The 21,417-nt window shown below is 40.7% G+C and overlaps 1 protein-coding gene across 2 annotated transcripts; it reads right to left on the bottom strand.

Moving 5' to 3' along the window:
* Positions 1 to 233: 233 nt before the first annotated feature.
* Positions 234 to 20,134, bottom strand: STEAP4 (STEAP4 metalloreductase). Of its 2 annotated transcripts, XM_076331565.1 has the most exons (5): positions 19,966 to 20,134; positions 4,205 to 4,660; positions 2,303 to 2,830; positions 1,540 to 1,704; positions 234 to 516 (listed from the first exon to the last, which is right to left on the bottom strand). In XM_076331565.1, the coding sequence occupies exons 2-5, from the start codon at positions 4,658 to 4,660 to the stop codon at positions 247 to 249; spliced, it is 1,419 nt and encodes a 472-aa protein (XP_076187680.1). In that variant the 5' UTR covers positions 19,966 to 20,134; the 3' UTR covers positions 234 to 246. The 2 variants fall into 2 exon arrangements, with proteins under 2 accessions (XP_076187680.1, XP_076187681.1); XM_076331566.1 differs by lacking the exon at positions 2,303 to 2,830 and having other exon boundaries at positions 19,966 to 20,112.
* Between the last annotated feature and the right edge of the window lie 1,283 nt (positions 20,135 to 21,417).

Here is a 21,417-nt window from a genome sequence, read left to right as displayed (position 1 = left end):
TACACTGAACAAAAGAGAGGGCCTGTGCCTGTGTGAAAGCATGCCAGGGGTGCAGGAACTCAATGGCTTTGTCTGAGTTGTATTTTAAGCTTGTCATTGGGGTAGCTTTATTTTACTCAGGGCCTGGCCAAGTTTTTCACTTTTTCTCTCACTCTCCAGATAAAGGAGGCTCAGGACTTTGTTTTGATATGCCTTCATAATCCTTTTTTTTTTTCTTCTTCTTTTTGATAATACAGGTTAGTCTAATTACACAGCAGACTTGTTGATAATGTAATTTGACTGTTCTGAGTATTGGGGATTTCTCTCCCAGCCCTGTCGAATTCGTGTGAGAGGTTTGTCTAGACAAGGAAATATAAGCACAAATTTGACAACCAGTACAATGCACGGAACAATGAGGGAGAGCATATAGACATTTGGAAGATACCATCTGTACGATGAGGGGCTCAGGAACCGGTTTCCACCGAAAACCAATGTGTGTGCAGTGCACAACACCAGTGTCACATATCCCAGTTTGGACTAGGGGAGAAAAAGGAAAGAAAGAAAGAAAGAAAGAAAGAAAGAAAGAAGTGTAAATTAAACCAGAACAAATGCAATTTACAGGACACAATAAGCTTTGTGGAATGTGCCAACTTTGGGACTAATTGGGGACTGCTGAAATGAAACTTGTTTATGTAATATAAAGGCTCTTACTGTTTTTTAATGAAGATTCATTCAAATGGATCTAGGTGAAACACACTTCTTTGTTTTTTTTCTCCATCAACAATCCTGATATTTTTGCTAGCTCACACATACTTCCTAGTGGTTGTCATATTTGTGAAAATGCAGAGAAAATGCTGAAATTCAGTGGAGAGATCCAAGCTTTTATATGCTCTAGTGCTAATCCATCCAGAACTACCACACTGTGCAAGTTTTTGGCCTTGATAAAACATTCATTGATAGTAATTTCCCCTTCCCTTGCCTCCCCTCCCCTGCCAGCCCAGCTCCTGCAGAGGCATGGCAGCTTGCATCAAGCTTCCTCCAAACGGGGGGCTGAGATTATAGTGTTACCTAGGATAGCCTGTTTATAGGCACAGCCATTTTTAGAGTCTGCAGAAACTGCAGATTCTCTTTAGATGCTTGGCATTGAGAGGATCTGAGTTACAAAGTCATTTTTCAGACCCATTTTAACTGAATTATCTTGTGGACCAACACAATTAGCCCAATAAATGGCTAAAATATTTTGTGACTTAGTATAACTGTGGAATTTGATAATTCCACAATGTCAGCTTTCTGTTTGCCATTTAGGAGCTCAGGTCTTCCCAATTTTCTCTTGTTAATGCAGTAATCCCAGTTGTACCATAAGCAGTCATCAGAGCAGTTGTGTTTTTTTTACAGGTGAGCTGTATAGCTGTGTAGATTTTTTTTCACCGTGTGATGGTGGATAGTGCACACATCACATTTGGAGATACTAATGGAGGAAAGCCCTAAGTCTCTAGTACACCTGCCTGTGGTCATAGTTTATAAGGGAAGAAGGTTTTTTAAAATAAGTCTCTTTCTTACCTGTACAAATCGAAATTCTCTCCAGTTGACATTGTTGCTGACTGAAGGCAAGGAAGTTATTCCCAGAAGAACAAATAAAAAAAATCCTAAAATCCCCAAAGCCAAATAAGAGTCACTAAGCCAGGCATTAGTGTTGTTGAGCGGTTCTGTTTCATTGTTCAGTGCCTGAAGAAAAGAAGACCAGGTATATCTTAGTGATAGCAGTTTTCGGATCAATATGCAGAAAAAAATATCCTTTAAGGTAACTAGGAGATAAATGTTATTCATTAACTCTCTGAAAATCATCGGAGATTTACTTTGAAAGCCTACTCAGAAAGCAGAAGAGGCGTTATATTACATATAGTTTCCATGTACCTATAATTGTGGTGCATGTTTTATGCTGCTGTAGACCTACTGTTAAGGACAGGTATGTGATCCTTTGTTGTTAAATAATGTCAGAAAGCCAAAATATGTGCCATAGTTAAAAGTATACGGAGAAATAGGGAAATAAGTTTATTTAAATCACTCTTAGTGTTTACCTTTTCCCTGCTTATTTTATTAATATGTAAACTATCTAGGAGGAGGCCAGAAATCCCCTCAACTCAACATAATATCAACAAACTTTGGATATACCAATGGTTGAAAGGAACACAGAAACTAGGAAAATAACCCTATTGTAAAGAACATTAGACTATTCACATGAATTTCTGAAGCTCAAGATAGAAGGTAGTATTTGTAACAGGGCCAGAAGAAAGCAAGACATAGAGCAGGGAAAAAAACTTACCTGGGAGATGATTTGACTGCTGATTCTCCATCTTACAAAGGAGCGAATTGGGATAACAAGAGTGTACAAAACATGCAGAGAAGCAAATGCCAAGGCTACTAGTCCAAGTTGTTTCCTACACAGCATCCATTTGTCCAGCCAGTCTGGGAAACGGCGATATTTGGTGCCTCTGTATAACTGAATAATTGCGGCAAGTACACCAGGAAGATAAACCAAGGCAAGAAGGATGAGTGCCAATATAGGGCAGATCCGATTTGGAATGGAAATTGCAATAAAAAATGAAAAGTCTTTGTTTTCATAAACATAAGGGTAAATTACATCACGAGTCAAACAGTAGAAGAAGAAGAATGCGGTTAGGCCAAGGGACAAAAGGATGGGAAACTTCCACATTGGAAAGAGCTGCAGAGGGTAATTTTCTATTTCCTGAGCAGCCAAGAGGGATCCCTGATCTAATGGAGTGAGACCCAGTGCACGAACAATATCCATCACCTTTTGTTTAGCTTCCATGTCATCTCCACAGACAAACACCTGCAGACAAAAATTAGACAGACTTTTGTGACATTCTCTACTACCGTCCTGCCTGGATATGGACGATGAGCACAAGCTTCCTAGACTACTTGTTGGCTTCCCTGCGGGCCTTAATTTGTACAGGCAAAAAGTAGCCTATAGGTACTTTCTTGGCCAACAAGTCCAAGCACTAAGAATATGAATCTTTTCTTTGGGGAAGGAGATTGTTTCAAGTGGCAAAATTTTGTATCTGAAAAGAACAATGTATAACACACTTAGTACAAGTCTTTGCCTAGAAGACTTGACATACTCTTCTGAAGACCTGCAAGTACTTTGTAAGCACAAGAGTTTATAGAAGTAAATAGGAGCAAAATTTTCACTAGGAGTAAATAGGAGCAAAATTTTCAATTGCTGCTACAGTGGTCCGTAAGTACTCCAGGGAACTGGGGACAGAGATCTTTAAAACATGATTGCCCTGTCACAAAAGTAAATATTATTTCTTTCCAAGTCTAGTAAAATAGTGAAGAAACTGTCTTTTCTGTGAGTGTGCAAGACAATACTCCTTTTGGAACTGGGAGAAAGGGGGCAATTTCTGCTCTCGTTGATATGATGAAGGCTTGCAGAGTCTAGGCTTGGAAGTCCTTGGGTCTTTAGTTTAGCCAAAACCATTTATCTGGCAGCAGAAAGCAAAGCTAGCAATGGTTTGAGTAGCTGGCTGATTTTATGCATTGTACAAGAGCACTGTCAGAGCAGCAGAAAACAGGGTAATAATAAATGATTTGTCTTCAAGTAAGCTGCTGTGTTGCTCTCTATGACCGGCTCTGCTCGCTGGCCTGTGGTTAAGGAGCTGGTTAAAATGGTTTGCACACACTGTTGTTGTGTTAAACTTCTGTGGTGATGGATTCTGATTTAGAAATTTTTTATTAATTTATTCACCTTCCAGCTCACTTCTGTTGCCCATACTCATTCTATTGCCCCATCATATCCCTTGCCTCCCTTTTTTTGCTCTCTTCATTTTATTCTTGCTTTGATATGTTCCTCCTATCTCCTTTCTGCTTAACTTCACAATCCCGGTGAACGACTGATGCAACCCTCATTTCCTCCTGATTTGCTCTCGCTGTCTTTGTAGCTCTGCTATCTTTCTTTCCTTGCTTCTCTAGTGTCTCCAAACACCTTACTGAGTTCGGAGGCAAGCTATTGATATTCCTTGTCATGCCATATTACAAGCCAAAAGTAAATTTTAGCTCACATTTAATTTGAAATGGGCAATTGTAGTGAAAATACCATCTGACACCCTGTTTGATTTGTATGTCCTGTATGTGTTTTGTCTAGCTGTTAAGAAGACATATGATATATAACTCTATGACGTAGGAAACCCCCATTGCTCAGTCTTACCTGCCGGCTTGCATCCAGTGTGCCCGACTGCAAGGCCCAGGCTGACACGGTGTTAAAGGCTTTCACAACCTTAGCACCAGGCACCAGCTGAGCGAGGTACTCTGCGTTGGATTCAGGATATTGGTTTATTTTTAAGTTGTTGCTTACGTCCACCAAGACTTTTCCACGGAGAGTGTCTGCTAGTGGTGTAAGGAAGTTGTAATGTTGCCTCTGGATTGCTATAATGATGATGGCAGCTTTCTGCGCTGCCTCTGCATGGCTCAACACCTCTGCATCCTTGGGAATCAGGTTGGATGTCTGTGTGCTCCGGCTTCCAAACACGAGGGGGTAGCCGGCCTGAATAATTTTATGCCCCAGAGCTCTTCCAAAATCTCCAGTTCCAAATATGCACACTGTCTCTCTTTTGTTAGAAGTGTTAGGAGCCAAAGCCATTATGTTGGAAGAATTTTTATTCATCTGTTAAAAAAAAAAAGTAGTAGGAACAAACTAAGCAAAACATCAATCTCTTGAAAATGAAAGGTTAGCATCCACTCTGGCTATACAAAATAAATATCTGAGTTTTCTTGCCTCTTAATACGCTTCCTGCACGCTCTTCTGAATACACACTCTCAGAAGATTTCTGTACGGTTTTTAAAAAATGTTTCTGGATATTCACCTCTCCATTTCTTATGGCACCCTCTTTTCCATCCATTTTATGGATTTTAACATTCAGTTGAACTGTTGCAGGTTTCCTCTCTTAAAGGGAAAGCAGGAGGAAAAGATACAGGAGCACAGAGAGCAAGGGTTGCACGTGTTTCAGAGTAATTTCTGCTTCCTTATGCTATTGAAAAACATTGAAGAGGAGTGTGTTTCTAATCAGATTAGAACCTGGAAGGTCTTTTGTAAAATATCTGAGAAAGAGATATTATAAAAGGTAGCTACAAACCTATCTGTTGTCCTCAGTATTTCCTTAATACAACTAGTCAATGCCAGTTTGTTTCCTGACATTCCTGAAGAATGTCCCATGAAGCATTTGGACAGTGGAATTGGAATATTTCATGTTGAACATTTATTTTTGATATTTATGTATTACTCATAATAAAATTCTCTTTGATGTGTTTATCTATCCTCCTTTATCACTGTACCTGGAAGCTTCAAAGTCTTTAATGTATTATCCATGCCACAGCAGTACGTACTCTCTGTACTTGCAGAGTGAGACCCATGATAGAAATAGAAAATCAAAACGGTCTGTTCCAAAGGTCTTGCAGTAGGTCCACATGCGTTGTCCTCACTTTACAAAAGGTGAACTCGGACCAGAAAACCTAAGGCCCGAAGGAAGACCTCCAACAGGAGATCTTGAGAGACCCCTGTCTTGGACTGGCCAGCAATTTAATACTTAGAGCAGTCATTTAATTTGCAGGAGCCCTGATTCAAGTCTTTCACTGCATTGCAGGTAACTGTCTTAATTAAAGCTATAGGAATAACTGATTTTCCAATTTGCAGGAAAGAAATGCATGAAATGGTTAGCTAGACGCAAAACAATTGCTTTGCTACTGCTGTTTATTAACCCTTTGCTTACATTCTTCTGTGAAGCACCGTTCAGAATGAAACTGTCATTTAAAAACACTGAGATTATGTTCTTTACTTTCTTTTACATTTTTCTCTAGCCAGAACAGTTTTTGCTTTTTAAAAATCTGGCATGATTCTAAATTGCATTTGTTTGGTGAATAAAAAAATCAAGCCTGAACTTCCCCCTACCCTGCTGTGACCTAGAGTTAAGGGCTGTGAGTCAGGGATGCACACATCTTTTTGGCCTGTGCTGTAGGGTGTAAGCTTTACTAGCAAGATAGGTAGAAAAATGCTTATTCTGAGAATCATATGTGAAGATTTTGGCTTGAACTAGCTCTGTATGTAGCTAGCTAGCCCTCAGTTGGCATCAGTGTCTGCTCAGCATCATTCCTGCAATGAGCTGTGGGAGCCGTGGGATTTAGAGAGCTGCCAAGGGAGTTTGCTTCTGGTCATTAGGGGAAGGCATCAATTCAGGCAGAGAAGGGCCCGAGGATCTGTGTGCTCGTGGCCTTTGTGGCTTGTGCAGGTCCCACGGGAGGCTTTGCAGCGCAGCAGGGTGTTAACCCCGGCTCTCCTGAAGCTGCAGTCCCAGCTACCCAGCTGGACTCTGTGTACTTCATCAAGTAACACACTGAGCATGAAAACAGATCCTCAAAGGGACCCATCTGAATAGCTCTTGCATATTTGTGTGCTCTGACAAATGCATACAAATGCAAAGTCCTTTGACATATTTAAAAATCATTCTCTGAGGGCTTTATTAATGTCCCATGAGGCTCTAATGTGACTAAAGCTATAAAATTCCTTTTTGGGGATAGTCTGTGTTTCAAAAAGAACAGAAGAGTTGTGCATGTAATATTAATAAATGGTCCAACTCAGTCCCTAATAAGACTCAACTTTCCTTTCTTAATTTTTCTTTTTAACAAAGTAGGCTCCTGTCTAAAATGAAAAGTAAAACTCATTTGTAACACACGATCGTCCAGCTGAAAACTTCTGTATTTGCCCTCAAGAAATCAGCAAGTTATTGCTGAGTGAACTATGCAAATCATTCTCCTCTCCAAAGTAAGACTGGAAAAAAACAAAACTCAAATGGATGTTATCAGGTAATATATTTGGTAGATTGGTTAAAGTTATGTTTTGTTTGAGCTTATAAAAATATTTAATATAGAAATGGATCCACCAGCAAGAAATAAGACTATAAAGTGCTTCCATTGTTCAGTAATACTGAACAGCTCATTTGCTAGTGAACACTGAACTCATCTTGCCAGAAAAGAGAAAAAGAGGGAGATGAAAACAAGAATTAATGTAAGGAACATTCTTTTTTTTCAAAATACAGTTTCTTGGACCAGTATCTAAGATGTAAAGGGACTTGTACAAGGCAGTGAATATTATTCCATAGAAAGCTGAAGAGAGTTAAAGCTGCCTTTAATACTTGTGGTCTAATTTATGTTAACACCATTTTTAACAAGAGAGACAATTTGCTTGAATAAAGTAAGCAGAATTTACCTTTTCATTTAAAGAATTAAACAGGGATGCCTATAGCTGTTATGATGGAACACATTATATATTAGAAATAAACTGGTCAACAATGAATTTTTTAACAAATTAAGTATATTGTAAAACTGATATTAACTTAGTAGTGCACCTGCTACTTCTGAAAATCACATGTAAGACAAGGCAAGTTTGCTTTTAAATCCCAGGCCTTCTGGACCATGCCTCCTTCTAACAAAGACAGAAATTAAATTAATTTTCTCCATTGAATCCTTTTTTTCCTTCCTTCCAACATGCCTTTGTGCCAGCTGGCTGTTGTTGAACTAAAAGAAGGTTGTGGGCTTTGCAGTGAACTTCTGGAGGTTAATTCAGGTGGTAGGTTATGAGCACATAGACAGTGCATAGATAAATTCTGGCTTTACTGTGTGTATTTGAAGAAAATGTGGCCTCTGATGGCAGCTGGGTGGGTGTAAAGTCAAATCAAGGAAAATGGCCTCCCAGAGACCATGACAGTGATAGCTGCAATGCAGGAAGATATTAATTTTCTATAGGACAAGGTGTTTTATTGTCATACATCAGTGTGAAAGATGGAAAGCAGAAGTACATCACAAGGGACACAGGGCCAGTCTGGTATCTGAGAGCTCAGCCCAAAGGCTGACACTGGGGTCTCAGTAACCAGCCTGTCCTGGTTTCGGCTGGGATAGAGTTAATTCTCTTCCTAGTAGCTGGTACAGTGCTGTGTTTTGGATTTAGGGTGAGAACAATGTTGATAACACACCGATGTTTTAGTTGTTGCTAAGCAGTGCTTACACTAGTCAAGGCCTTTCCAGCTTCCCATGCTCTACCGCCTGAGAAGGCTGGAGGTGCACAAGAAGCTGGGAGGGGGCACAGCCAGGACAGCTGACCCAAACTGGCCACAGGGACATTCCATACCATGGGACGTCATGCTCAGTACATAAACTGGGGGAAAGCTGGCCGGGAGGGCCGCTGCTTGGGGACTGGCTGTGGTGAGCAATTGCACTGTGCATCACTTGCCTTGTATATTCTTTTATTATTACTACTGTTTTATTTTATTTCAATTATTAAACTGTTCTTGCCTCAACTCACGAGTTTTCTCACTTCTACTCTTCTGATTCTCTCCCCCATCCCACCGGGGGGAGGGGAGAGTGAGCAAGCAGCTGTGTGGTGCTCAGTTGCTGGCTGAGGTTAAACCACGACACAGCTGATGGCAGTGAGGGTCTGCTCTGTGCCCATGGGTTATGCTGAGCACTCTGAAAGCACCACAGGAAAGCAGAAATACCAGCAAAGAAATATGTAGTAATCATTATCTGTTCTTTTATATATGTAGCCATATATTATCTGAGAAAAAGCCATAAAGATTTGTATCCATACATAATATTTTTGCTTAAATCCATCTCCCTAACATTAGAGCACTAGTGATGCCTTTTGTTATTTGAAAGATAATCCATGTAAGCTTCTGTAATGATTAACTGTGTCCTTTCTCTTCTGCGTTGTTGCTGTATTCTTATACACTGAATTATCCTATTTTAAGGAAAATGGTTAACTTGGCCAGTAATGATAAAAGGAGGTGCTGCGAGAAAAAAAGACGCTAACTGCAAAACTGTCGTTTCTACCCACTGCATAAACACTAAGGGAACTGAATGAAGGTACAATGTTTAGTTCAGCTGTTATATGTAAATACTTTGGTTATGTAGGAATTTGAATGACAACAGGCACATTGCTTTGCACATGGGAAAAGGGAGGGATTTCCCAGCAGAAGCAATGCCACAGATGAAGTACAGTACCAAAAGTGGAAAGGCAGAGGTGGGACTGAGACATAGACTGGGATGGATAATGGAAAGATCAGAAAGATGTAACATGAAATGGCAGATGGGAGATCAGTGGAATGATTCAAAAGGTAGAAATACAAGATGAAAGGAGCAGGAAAGAGTAATTTCACTATTTACATTTAAAAAAGAAGCAAAACAAATAACTCTGGTAGTGATCTCAAGAGATTATCTAGTCCGTCTTCCTCCCTAAGGCAGGATGAACCATGATTAAACCAAGTCTGACAGATGCTTGTCTAACCTGTTTGTAAAATCTTCCTGTGTTGTGGATCCTGGAGGCTTTCTCGCTTACTGCTTTCTCAGCCATACTATTAGGCAGATTTTCTATGTGTAATCCATACAGCCTCCTCCACAGTAGACACAGGTGTCAATTTATCCCCCTTCTCTTTGCAGCAGCCTTTATTGGACGTGAAAGCTGTTACCATTTCACCTTTTTCTTCTCTAGATAAAACAACCCCAGATCTTTCCCTGCAACTCATGCTTCTGAGAGTGGTGGTCTTTCTCATGGCTTTCTTCTGATCTTTCTAGGCTAAACTGCTCCAACTGTTAATTAAAAGTATCATGCTAAAACTGAATGCAGTACTCTTGCTGAGATCTTACCAGGTAGAAAAGGATTTCTTCACTTGCCTCACAGACAACCCATCATCCCACTGTCACATTTGTCTTATTCACAACACAGCTGATTCATAGTCAGCTTGCGATGCATTAAGGCTATGGGTACTTTAACAAGTAGTGTGTGGCAACAGGAACCAAGATGTTGAGTGAAACAGCTGGTGCTGAGCACATGATGTTCACACTATCCATGTGTCAGAGATTTCCACCTTGGATTAACTTTGGTCTAGAACCACAGCCTGAGTGCCCATTAGCAGCTGCAGTGCATTGGGGTGCACCTAAAGCATGTCTTCTGGCTCAGTTTTCGTAGAAAGGAATCATTTCATATGCTCCAAGAGCTCTCTGTGGTGTAAAGCAAAGCTTGAAAAGTGGTGATATGCTTCTACATCTGATCAGAACCTGATCAGATGCATCCTGTGACACCCAATCCTTTAATTGGACTGCTCCCACGCCACTTGCTCCATCCTTGATTTCTGTATTTTCTTCTGACTCAGAGCTGTATTGCGCACTTGTCCCTGTTGAATAGCACCATATTTTTTCAAACTGTAGCTTCAGTTTGATTTCTAAGCCTGTCCTCTAATGTGCTTGCAGCCCTTTTCAACTTTGTCAGATTGTCAGCTCTAATAAGCATAGTGTCTATTCTGGCATCTACGCCATTTAATGAAATTCTGGAACAGGACTTTTGCCAGGAGAGACCCCCCTGTATATCTGCAGTAAATGTAGTCTTCCATTTTGACAATGATTAACTGAGAGACTGAAAATGTTTCTTTCACTAGTTCTGCAGAACCTTACCTTATATTAGTTTAATCTAGGCTGCAGTTTCCTAGTAAGCTTTTGAAAATCTTCTCTAACATTTACTATACTAAAAACTTCACTCATGTCAAGTTGTATAGCCTGTGTGATTGACAAGGCCTGTTATCCTGTTATAAGAGGAAATGCGGTTGGTTTGGAATGATTTGTTCTTGATTAATCTATGTGCCTATAACCCCTTTCTTTCTTATCTTCTATTTGCTTCCTCTATTTGTTTGAGAATTGTACTTAAATGGATTGGGCCATAATTCTGCATCTCCTCTTTCTTCTTACTTTCAAAGATAGCTGTTATTCTTGCCTTTCCAGTCTTCCAAAAACTTTACCTCTTCCGCACAGTTCTTAAGGATAGTTATTAATGGCTGTGGAAATGCTTCAGTTATCCCCTGAGCAATGTGAGGTGAATTCCATCAGCCTCGCTGATCTCAGGTCATTTAATTCACCTGAGCACGGCCTAATCTCTTTCTTCTGTCATCTAGCCGGAATTTTCAGCTCTTTGCTACTGATGTAAACCCTTTTATCACGGTTGACCCTTCTAGTGAAGAAAGAGCAAAATAGGCATTACAGAGTTGGCTTTCTTGGAGTCATTAGCCAATAGCTTTCTCTCAGTTGAGTGGTGGATCAATTCTCTCCTTTATTTTCCTTTAACAGTTTATGTTTTTACAGAAAACTTCTTGTTATTCTAGATGTACCTTACTAATTACATTTCTTTTTGTGCTGTGGCTTTTCAAATCTTATCAACATATTAGTACTCTTCTTCTGTGCTTGTCCATAGATTTTGATTTATGTATGCTATTTGAGTTTGAAGTTTCTGAAGAACTCACAGCTCCAGCCACGTGGCTGTCTTGCTGCAGTCCTTGCTCTGCATTGCAATCTTTATGTCTCTGCTTTTAACGTAGTTTCTTTAAGCAGCTGCCAAATCTTCTGACCTCATTTTCATCTCTAATTGTACTTCTCATGGAACAACACCTTCCCACCTTCAGAATCTAGTATACTCTGCTTATTATTCTGCTAGGTGGTCAAGTCCATTTCTGAGTACTTGATCTCGTCTGGTGGCCTGTGGTGGCTCCCAGCCGTGACAGAACCTCTGTATTTTCCCCCCTATCATTTTCCAAAACCTTCTACTGGGTCTATGTTCTTTTATCTTTTGATTCAGGGCAAATGTTTAGAAGATGAAGCGGGATATAAGGACTATGAGAAGATAAATGGCCAAAGAACTGCCAGGAGTTTGATCCATAGCCATGTAAAAGAAAGGTTTATAAGTAGAATAAGAGAGTTAATGGCCAGCACAGCTGTGATCCAAGTAGGTTATGGTATTGTCTACTGTAGGAACTAGTCTCAAGATTTAGAACACTGATCCATTTATCACCTTTTTTTTTTCTTTTCTTTTTAAGCTCATTGTAAAAATCATAATTCCGAAGGTGGTCATAAAGATTATATGCAGAACAAATGTCACGAGAGTGTAACTTTAAAAAGTGAAGTATCAAAGGCCCTCTTTCTATGTAAACTAAATTTCTTTACTGAAAGAGTGGTTAAACATTGGAACAGGCTGCCCAGGGAAGTGGTGGAGTCCCCATCCCTGGAGGTATTTAAAAGACGAGTAGATGAGGCACTTAGGGACATGGTTTAGTGGGCATGGTGGTGTTGGGTTGACGGTCGGACTCGATGATCTTAGAGGTCTTTTCCAACCTTAATGATTCTATGATTCTAAATATTTTGACTGCTATTTCCTTGTAAATAACACCAGGGACTCTTACACTATGCAAATAATAAACAGTGCTAAGCATGAGAATGGCCTCTCTGGAGCAGCTTGCCATTGTTCTAGTACAACATTCTGGAGGCAAATAAAGGTCCTGACATAATACATCTGGCTGATTATATAGCATGCTGGGGGTAGATTCATCTGTGTGAGTTCATATACAGTTATACATGAGTCATGACAACAGTATCGACTGCATATTCCAGTGATTCATGTACTAGAATATCAGTATGAACAGTCTGTTTTCTAGGTTCACCTTTCTAGAAAAATCTTGTTTCTCCAGATATCAAAAGGGTTATTTTTCTATAACAATGGGGAGACACTTGGGTTGACACTTTGGAGCTTATTAAATTTAGTCCATTGCACAGCTGAACTCTAATAGTATCCTGCTGCATGAAGAAGTTAATTCTTCCCTCAGGTTTACTAACCTTTGGTGATTAACTCTGCTTGTACAGTAGTGAAACCAGGACATCTGGGATAAGCGGCTTGGGTTCAGACTATGCCCTCCTGTAGACCTCATTTTAAGCTGCTGACATGACTTCTTACAACTCACCTTAACTCCACTGCTCTTTTAACACAGAGGATTTGTCTGTTTCTGTTTTCTTTTTTTCCAAATCTCTCATTGTCATTACAGCAAGGATCAGCTGAACTTTCTCACACAGCATCCACATATATAAGTCCTCAAACCTCCACTAAAGGTCTTTTTCAGCCAAAGCTCTGTATCTCTCTGGTCAGGAACCACCTGAAAACATGCAGTTCCTTACATGGATTCAAGAACTTGTTTACATAGTTTGAACAACAGAGGCAGGGCTGAGCACATTGCAACTCATTCCACCAACAGAGATTCAAAGCATGACTCTTCGAGAACACTTTGAAACCAGATTCCCACATCACTACAGAGAGAAAGCCCAACACGCCGTTGGACTTGACATGATTACATGTCGTAATCCTGCTGGGCAACTGTGTGCTGATCTTGAATTGGCATTTATGGCTGAACTGGTGAAAGTAAACCCTTTGGAGGTGTCCCGTGTCCTGCAGACCTTCCTCATACCTCTTTGAACAGACTAAACAGGGTCAATCAGGTTTGCTTCCCCAATGCCTCTGTGTACACCTGATCCTTCCCTACCTGATAAACATACACCCTTCTCAGTCATGGGTGGGCTGCACTTGTGGTAACCACGGTGCTTTGACACCATGCTAATGGCATGTACTCATGCTGGTGGCAATGAAGAACAGTGCCTACAACCAAGAGTGTCAAAGGCAGTGGAAGTGGCTGGGTTTTTTCTTTTTTTTTTTTTCTTTAATCTTTTTTTTTCATTGTTTCCTTCAAATCCCTGTATACCTGTGGATGGGCATGGTGAACTTCAACCAAATAAGTAAATGAGTACATATTTTTGTTTGGAATTATACTTTTTTCATTGATAATTTTTAGTTTACCATGCTGTCAAGTTCTCCAAAGTTAAACAGTTTCTTTCAGGAACAGAGTTAATTCTCATTATTGTCTTAGTTGTTTATTGCATGTACTGGCGAGTAGAAGTCATCCCCAACTGTTTTTTGGGGTTTTTTTGTAAATGAGAATCCCGCTTTGTCTTGTCATCTATGATCAAAAGGTGTATATTAGACAAAAGTGCCCCAATACTCTAAAATTACATATAGTAGCCCATTAAATATAGTAGAAAAAGAGTGTGATTAATACTTCATTTTTTGCATATGTAGTACTGCAGCTTTGGAAGTATCTTTATGAAGTATTTCACACATGCATAATATTCAGTAATCCTGGTGTAGCTTGGAAAACAGGTGAAATGAGATTTAAAAAGTCTCCTCAGAAAGACATGTACGCTACTCTGAGGCAATCTCATTTACTTAAAATTTCATTTTACCATTCCCACAGAGAGAGAAAGAACGCACTCTATAACAAATACTGTTCTTGTAGAACCAAATCTGCCCTAAATTATAAACTGCATTTTCTGTTGCTTGAAAGACCTGAAACTGAAAAGCATGTGGCTAAACTACTCTCCCATGATTAATCCAATAGTTAAACACATAAAGAAAATAGCAGAATAGCTCCTAACAAACGTATTACAACAAATTATTCATGAATTTTCTTTCAAGCAAATGAATATCTGCTGTTCTTCTCAGCAGAAAATCCTGGGCTCCAAGTTTTGACAAAGCTGATAAAAAATAATTGTTTGAGACAATAAATCCTCCTACAGAGGACATCGCGTTTCCCACATCTTCACTTTTTATCAGGAGAACACTAAAGCTGCCTGGAGGCTCTTCAAACAGATGAAGTATAGGCCTAAATAGATGTGCTTAATGTTGTCTAAATCATAGCAAAGTACTGAGAGGGCTGGAAATCTCACCACCTCCAGCTGCTCCCGTAAACATGTAAGACCCAGCTATAACTTGAGTAATTTCCTCAGTCTTTTCAGGGCTGTTGTACTGTTCTGAGGTGTGTAGGTATTAAGCTTTAATCCAGCCTAGTCAACTGCAAGGAGAATGAAAATATTTCATGAAACACCTGAAAGTGAGCAAGGGTGAGAAGGACAGACAGACCTGCCTACAGTGCAGGGGGCACTGGATTTCTCCCAGTTGGCCCAGGACATGTCCTGAGACCTTGAAAGACACGTTTTCAGATCCACTGCGTGTGGAGAAGCACCTCCTGGATTTCTGCTGAGTCCTTCCCTCACTGTGAAGCTATTCTTCTGAGCATCTTTTATCTGCCATTTAGAGACATTAACAAATAGCTCTGTCTCACAGAGAAATAACACTAAAAATAATGAAGCCTGGCTTCCTAGGGGTTTGTGTTTCTTGGCTGATTACAAGCGCTGATTGAAGCTGTTTCCAATCACAGGAGATGACTCCTGTAACATTTCTTCTTATTAGGTCTTTTAAATGTGTATAGTCACAGTATAGTCTTCGATTTTTCAGGACTCTTCTGTGGGCTCTTCAGCTGCCTTTTTTCATGCAACATAAGGAAAAGAGAGCCCTCTCTCCTCCTGGTATATTTGTTTGAAATCATCACTAAAAAAATGATTGAGGAACACACATAAACATACATACACTCACATACCTCTGCATGATCAGAGAAATCTCACTTCCTACAGAAATCAGGCTAAAATAATTGACACCCTAAAAAAATCATGATGTACACACACCCACGTGCATGTCTGTACCACCAAAAGAGAAGGAAACAAGTGAGAAATGGCTCTTCAGTTGTGACCCTATGTCATTGTGGTCTGTCGAAAGGCATGGAGGACGAGGCAAGGGATGTTATTTGGGATGTTTTTACTGACAGCCCATCAGTAGGATACACCGAGATTGGAATTAGCTGGCATTACACCAGCAACCAACCAAAACCAGACCTTCAGAGCGCTAAAAATGTAAGAGTTCAAGCCACATATTTATTATGAGCTCTAGGAGCGCGTGACAAACCTGGCTCTCTTCCCATTTACACTAATGGAATTGTTGATTGCTTTTGGACCAGGTTGACACAAGTGGGAAGAAAATGAAGCCCAGTTGCTTCATAACACCTGTGATAAAATCAAAGGCAAGGTGGCTGCTGCAGCGCTGTTCTTGGCTGTCTTACGCTCTTAGAAATCTGAGGAGTGAGAGGGAGAGTATGATGAAAGATTTAAGAAAAAGGAGCATGAATATGAAGTTTTCTTGCCAAAACAAATATATGTGGATTTGCAACATGTCTGGAATGGGGCCAAGCAGATTTTACAGAAAGTTTATTAATCTGTGTTCTTGCTTACACAAGCCTATACACTAAAATATGTTTAAAGACACGCAATTTAACAGTGGAAAATTTTATCAGCTCCCTTATTCACTTAATATGAAATACATTAAAAGTATTTATTTGCTCCTTTTGGTTTCCTTTCTTTCTTTTACATGAACTTGAACATTTTCCTCTCCTACTTGACTGCAGTTGAGTGGCATCTGCAGAGACATGCCTGCCTTCAGGACAAAAAGAACACTGATATTTTCAGAAGTAAAGAAATTATGTTCCTCACAAAAAAAGACACAGTTTTAAATGCCGTTGCATTTTTCAGCAAGGAAAAATTCTTATCAGGCAATCTTTTAAAAACTAGTTCTTTCTCAAGATGAAAGAAATTCCCCTTCTTACTGAGCCAAATGATTTCAGGACTCTTTAAGCAGCAACCTTAAGCTACAGGCTTCGAAAATTAACTGCTAGGAAGCCTCAATTTAAAAATATGCTTTTAAAATTAAAAAAACCCCAGAGATGAGATTAGTAAAAAATTTGCAGAACTGTTCAGGGCAGCATCCTATACTGAGAAATGGAAGGGTCTAGTTTGTTTTTTTTTTTGACCAAAGCTCCCTTTGAATTCAGTTCAGGTTTTGCAGATGCCCAAGCTGCTGCTGGTAATTCCCTAGCCTGGCAAGCGGGGACGGGTGTGTGCAGCAGTGGGTGATTTCCTTGGCTCCTAGCCCAGGCGGTGGTACACATGAAACTTCTCTGCCAGGGTACTGCCTGTGAGCTACTGCTCTCGGAGCACAGCATTGCCACCAGATTGCTTGCAGTGCAGCACAAGGCAGCCAGCGTTATCCTGTGCCACGGTCCACTGCACAGGGGCATAGGAAACCTTACACAAGGTCTCTTACAAATCTCTGCTGCCTGAGCCCTCTTACGCAGAGGCTGCCAACTTCAGAGAGAAGTCACCCTGGTTTCTGTCTTTTACTTGCTCCTGGTCTCAGTCAAGGCCACTGGGTATCTTTTGTTCCTACCCCTGTGAAATACGTGGGGTCAAGGCAGAAGTTACGCTCTTGGTTCTGCATGTCAAGACCATGCAATAAGCAAGAAAGGAGCGCGCCAGGCCCTATCTATGCAATTGGAGTGAGGGAAAAGGTGGATATTTGGGAAATGATATGGAGGAGAGACAAATGAAAAGCTTATGTGTTCTTACTAAACTTAGCTGAAGGGGAAAGAAGAGGGTGCCAGGAGGTACGAAACAAAGTGTCATGCTGCTTTTCTAGTTGCCTAATTGGACAAAATAATTCTGTCCTGAAGGGTGACCCTCTCTTGCGGCTCCAGCAAGGAAATGCAATACAAAATGAGGAACTGCGTTTTCTGAATAAACCCATTGTCTTTATTGCATTACCATTTTATGCTATTACAATTATTGCATAATTACCCACTTGTTGTGAGTACTCACAACAAGTTTGTTTACCTAAGCAAGTCATGGTATCTGCATCTCCCAGTGAGGTTTAGACCCAGCCTTGTTGCTGAACCAGGTGATCTGGCTGACATACAAAGCAGCTCAGCCAAGCATGAGAAGAGCGGTGCTGAGCCGGGTAGCCAAACCTGTGCCTCCAGCACACCGCCACCACCAAAGTTAGAGCATTCCTCTGGTAATCCCACCAGGAGAGGGTCACCTCAACAGTTTAGTAAAGTAAAAAAAAATTGCTTGAAACCACCTTTGCAGTTGTGTCTCCAGGGCTTTACTCAGTAGTCATTATGAGGTTGGGAGGCAGCTTTGTCAGTCCCCTAATTAATACTTTTGCTGGCAGCTATTCCCGCTCCTCCTCTGTTTCCAAGAAGCACCGATATAACCAGTGCTTACCCGAGCTGCCACTCGCTGCCCGCCACAGCCCTGCCAGAGCACCCTGCCCAAACCACGGCAGCAGATGGGAGAGAGCTGTCGTCGGCAGCCCAGAAAACGCTCCATGAGGACATCTGAGAGTGCACCCATTTCTCACAGCCCCGTCTATGACATCAAGTAAGGGAATTTACTGACTATTTCATTGGCTGTGCTCTCACTAAGGGGAATACATGTTGGAGAAATTTTGAAAAAGAAGTGTATGTGGGTCTAAACAGTGATGTCAAAAGAGGAAAAAACACCCCAATTTTTTGTTTTAGAGCATGCAGGGACAAAGAACCCCACATCTGAACTGCAATAAGCATCTGTAAAGGTGTCATTCAAACATCCATCCCCACCTTTTCTTCCCAAAACCCAGCTTTCAAAAACCAAAGTCAATATACATTAAAATCTAAATAGAATAAAAATGAAGTCAAAATGCCTAGATCTGTAAAATGTCCCACAGAAAATAAAATGTTTAAAATGTTGCAGTTTCACTCTGCTAGCACTGTAACTAAGAACGGAATGGGAGAAACAGTTGGCTCAAATCTTGAAGGTACCAAATAAACAGGTTTTAATAAAAATAGGCTGGGAAGCAGTGAGGGAGGCCTTAAAATATGCAGATGTCCCTGAAAGCCTCAGTTGCTGTCTGTATTTTTGAGGGACTGGGTTTGTAGGGAGGAAAAGGTGGTTCTGAGCACCCAATGCCCACACTAGGCGCATTGCTGGGGTTTTTACTTTGGACTAGCTCTGGTCGGGTCCTGTGAGCTTAATTGCCATTAGTGGTGGGATTGTTTTGTTTCACCCAAGAGCAGCCCAGCCTGCTCTGCGATGTAAAACACGGCATGGTACATGGTGGAGGGCAGCAGAGTCAGTTCCCAAGTGAGCTCCTGTTCTGAAATAAAACACTAATGTAGGCAACACACTTTGTTAATAATTTCTCAACATGAAGCAGACCCCTTATCCTGTTATCATTTCTGCCTGTAAGTAAGACAAGTAATTTAAAAACATGCTATCTGCCTAAAATTGTACAAATATGAAAAGTGCTTAATATGTTTGTATAAGAAAATTCCAATATGGAGGAAGAAAGTACAGGGATGCTTGATTTCTCAATGACTATTGGAATACACTTCATGCTAGTCTAAATCATTGGTATTAACAAATCTAGGAGCTTCAGGAAGGCCACATCTAAAAAAAGAATTTACATCTTCCACTAACTGCATTATTTTATAAAGTCTCAACAATCTTGAAAAAATTGGCCTATAGTCTGAGTGACAGTTTGTGTTGCAGATTTAGAGGGGATATGAAATTTTCCTATATCAAAACTGAAGAACAGTTCTGACAGCTGCAAATGTTCTCTGAACTAATAATGTGAAGCTGGTATAAGACAATATTTAAGAAAAATCCATTTCTTTCTGCAGCATTGAAGCCCCTTGCTTATAAAATATTAAACAGGATTAAAATTGGTATGCTGCTTGAACAGGAAGAGAAAACATGAAATCCACATATGAATCCAGAAGTGAAAAGAATCATTAGTTCCAACTGTTACTAGTGATAACATTATTTGCGGTAAATCAAACACCTTTGGAGTACCTGCACTTGCTACTAAAATTCAAACCAGAATTTTGATTCTGGCTTAGGAAAGAAAATCTGCTTTCTAGCTTCATCATTTAAAACCCACTGACCAATCCTTATTTGCAGAAGCTTCCTCCGCTTCTTCAACTATAGCAAACACCTCTGGAAGATTAAATACACTTGTTATCTGCTATGTAAGCTCTTTGAATACCAATTGACTAATCCGAAGTTCTGGTTTGCCCTAACTTTACGAATACAAATCCTTCCCTGTGTCTCAGCGCTTCCTTACATCGGCTCTTAGTGACTAATAGGTTGTATAATGTCAATACAAAACCAGGAGACATGGCCTGGCTTTGTATTTTTTTGTCTAGCAGGGAGAAAGGCTGGGGGAAAATTTTATCAGGAGATTTAAAAATTTAAGTTCAAGCCCACCTAAACTTCTCAGGTTGACAGTTTAGCCATTCTGTTCCCTGTTCCCACCTGCAGAAGTGAGAGAAACCTGTGTCTCATCTGTGTAAAACTCACCTGTGCACTCAACCTGCTGCAGTCCCCCTAGGCAAGCCAGTGCTTTCCCATCCGGTGAGATGCTGTTTGTGCTGGAGCAAGAGAGACCTCAGGAGCTGCAGAGAGGTCCTCTTGCCTGGAGCAGAGTGCAGAAACCCCAACAGCCTCGCTGGCATTTATCATCTAGTGGAAGCCAGGGCGAGCGCACAGGGAAGGGTGAGATGAGGGGATGTTGCAAGCCTTGTCTCTCTGCGTGGTGTGAAAGAACTTCCCGTCAAAGTCTCAGGGAAAGTCCCAGCCCTTGTATTTACAGCTGAGGTGAAGCTGTGGTTACTTTTGTCATGCTGGCACTGACTTGCCCCTTGGCTATCGGCCAGAGCTAAGGTTTGGCTGCATTCCCCCACTCTTGGAAGACTAACCAGAGAACTGCAGAAGCGAAGAATGTTGTAGAAGCACAACAGCAACTATTTGCCTGGAAGGAGAGCTGCTTTTTTTTGTGTCACGGCTCTCCTGTGCCATTCCAGCTGTGGGTAGGTACAGTAAGAATGTCACATCGGGATGAAAGGAATTTGACATGGGGATGGTTGAAAGTACCTGATCTCTGAGATTCTCTAGATATCCTTGGCAACTACAGCGATCCTGTGGAGCCAGAGCCTTCGATAGGTACGTATTGAGAAATGAGTCTTTAAGGGATAAGCCTCTGGGAGGTTGCAATGCTCTTGATGTTACACATCTGTTTGGAATGGGACATAATTCAAAACAGATGCCTTGGGCATCAAGAGATCACTGGACTGGATCATAGTCCCGACAGGAGAAAGGGGCTAAGAGAGTCCCACTAGCACTGAGATTTTATAAGAAGTTTGGAAAATGAATTGAAGGAGATTTAAATAATATTGCACTCTAGATTTTCAAGCAATGTCTGCCACTAAAGAGGAAGAAAGTAAAAGAAAAATATATTTTACATCAGCTTGCCTTTGGGAGACTTACTGGAAACTAACTATGAAAACACACTAAGAAGGAAAAGGCATAGAGAACATAAAACATAGAGGTAATCTCTAAAAAAAAAAAGAAAGGACAAGAAGAAGTTTCATTCAGAACAATCTGTGACTGCACTAGGGCTGAAGAAACTATTTTTGAGAGCTTGAGTTCTAAAGAAGAGATCAGATCATGTTTGAGATTCAGGACAGGAACAGCCCATGTCACTTGTGCACTGTGACAAAGGGCACAAGCCAGTGTGATGCCTGAACCACTGGAAAAGATCCAGGAACTGAAAAAGGTGGTATCACTTTGGAAGAGCTTGGAAGATTCAGTAAGGTGCACATGGCATGGGCAAAGTGAATGACCTGGCTCAGAATGTCTTACAGGAGCAAAGGGCACTGAGGCAGTGGACATGTCTGGGGTTAAACAGTGTAGTATTCATTTTCAGCTGACCCATCAACTAACATTCTGCCAAAAATAGTGTTATTACACTTA

The sequence above is a fragment of the Aptenodytes patagonicus genome, chromosome 2 (assembly GCF_965638725.1).
Source record: "Aptenodytes patagonicus chromosome 2, bAptPat1.pri.cur, whole genome shotgun sequence".
Lineage (NCBI taxonomy): Eukaryota > Metazoa > Chordata > Aves > Sphenisciformes > Spheniscidae > Aptenodytes > Aptenodytes patagonicus.
The sequence above is the reverse complement of the archived record's forward strand: the minus strand, read 5'-3'. Positions and strand labels throughout refer to the sequence as shown.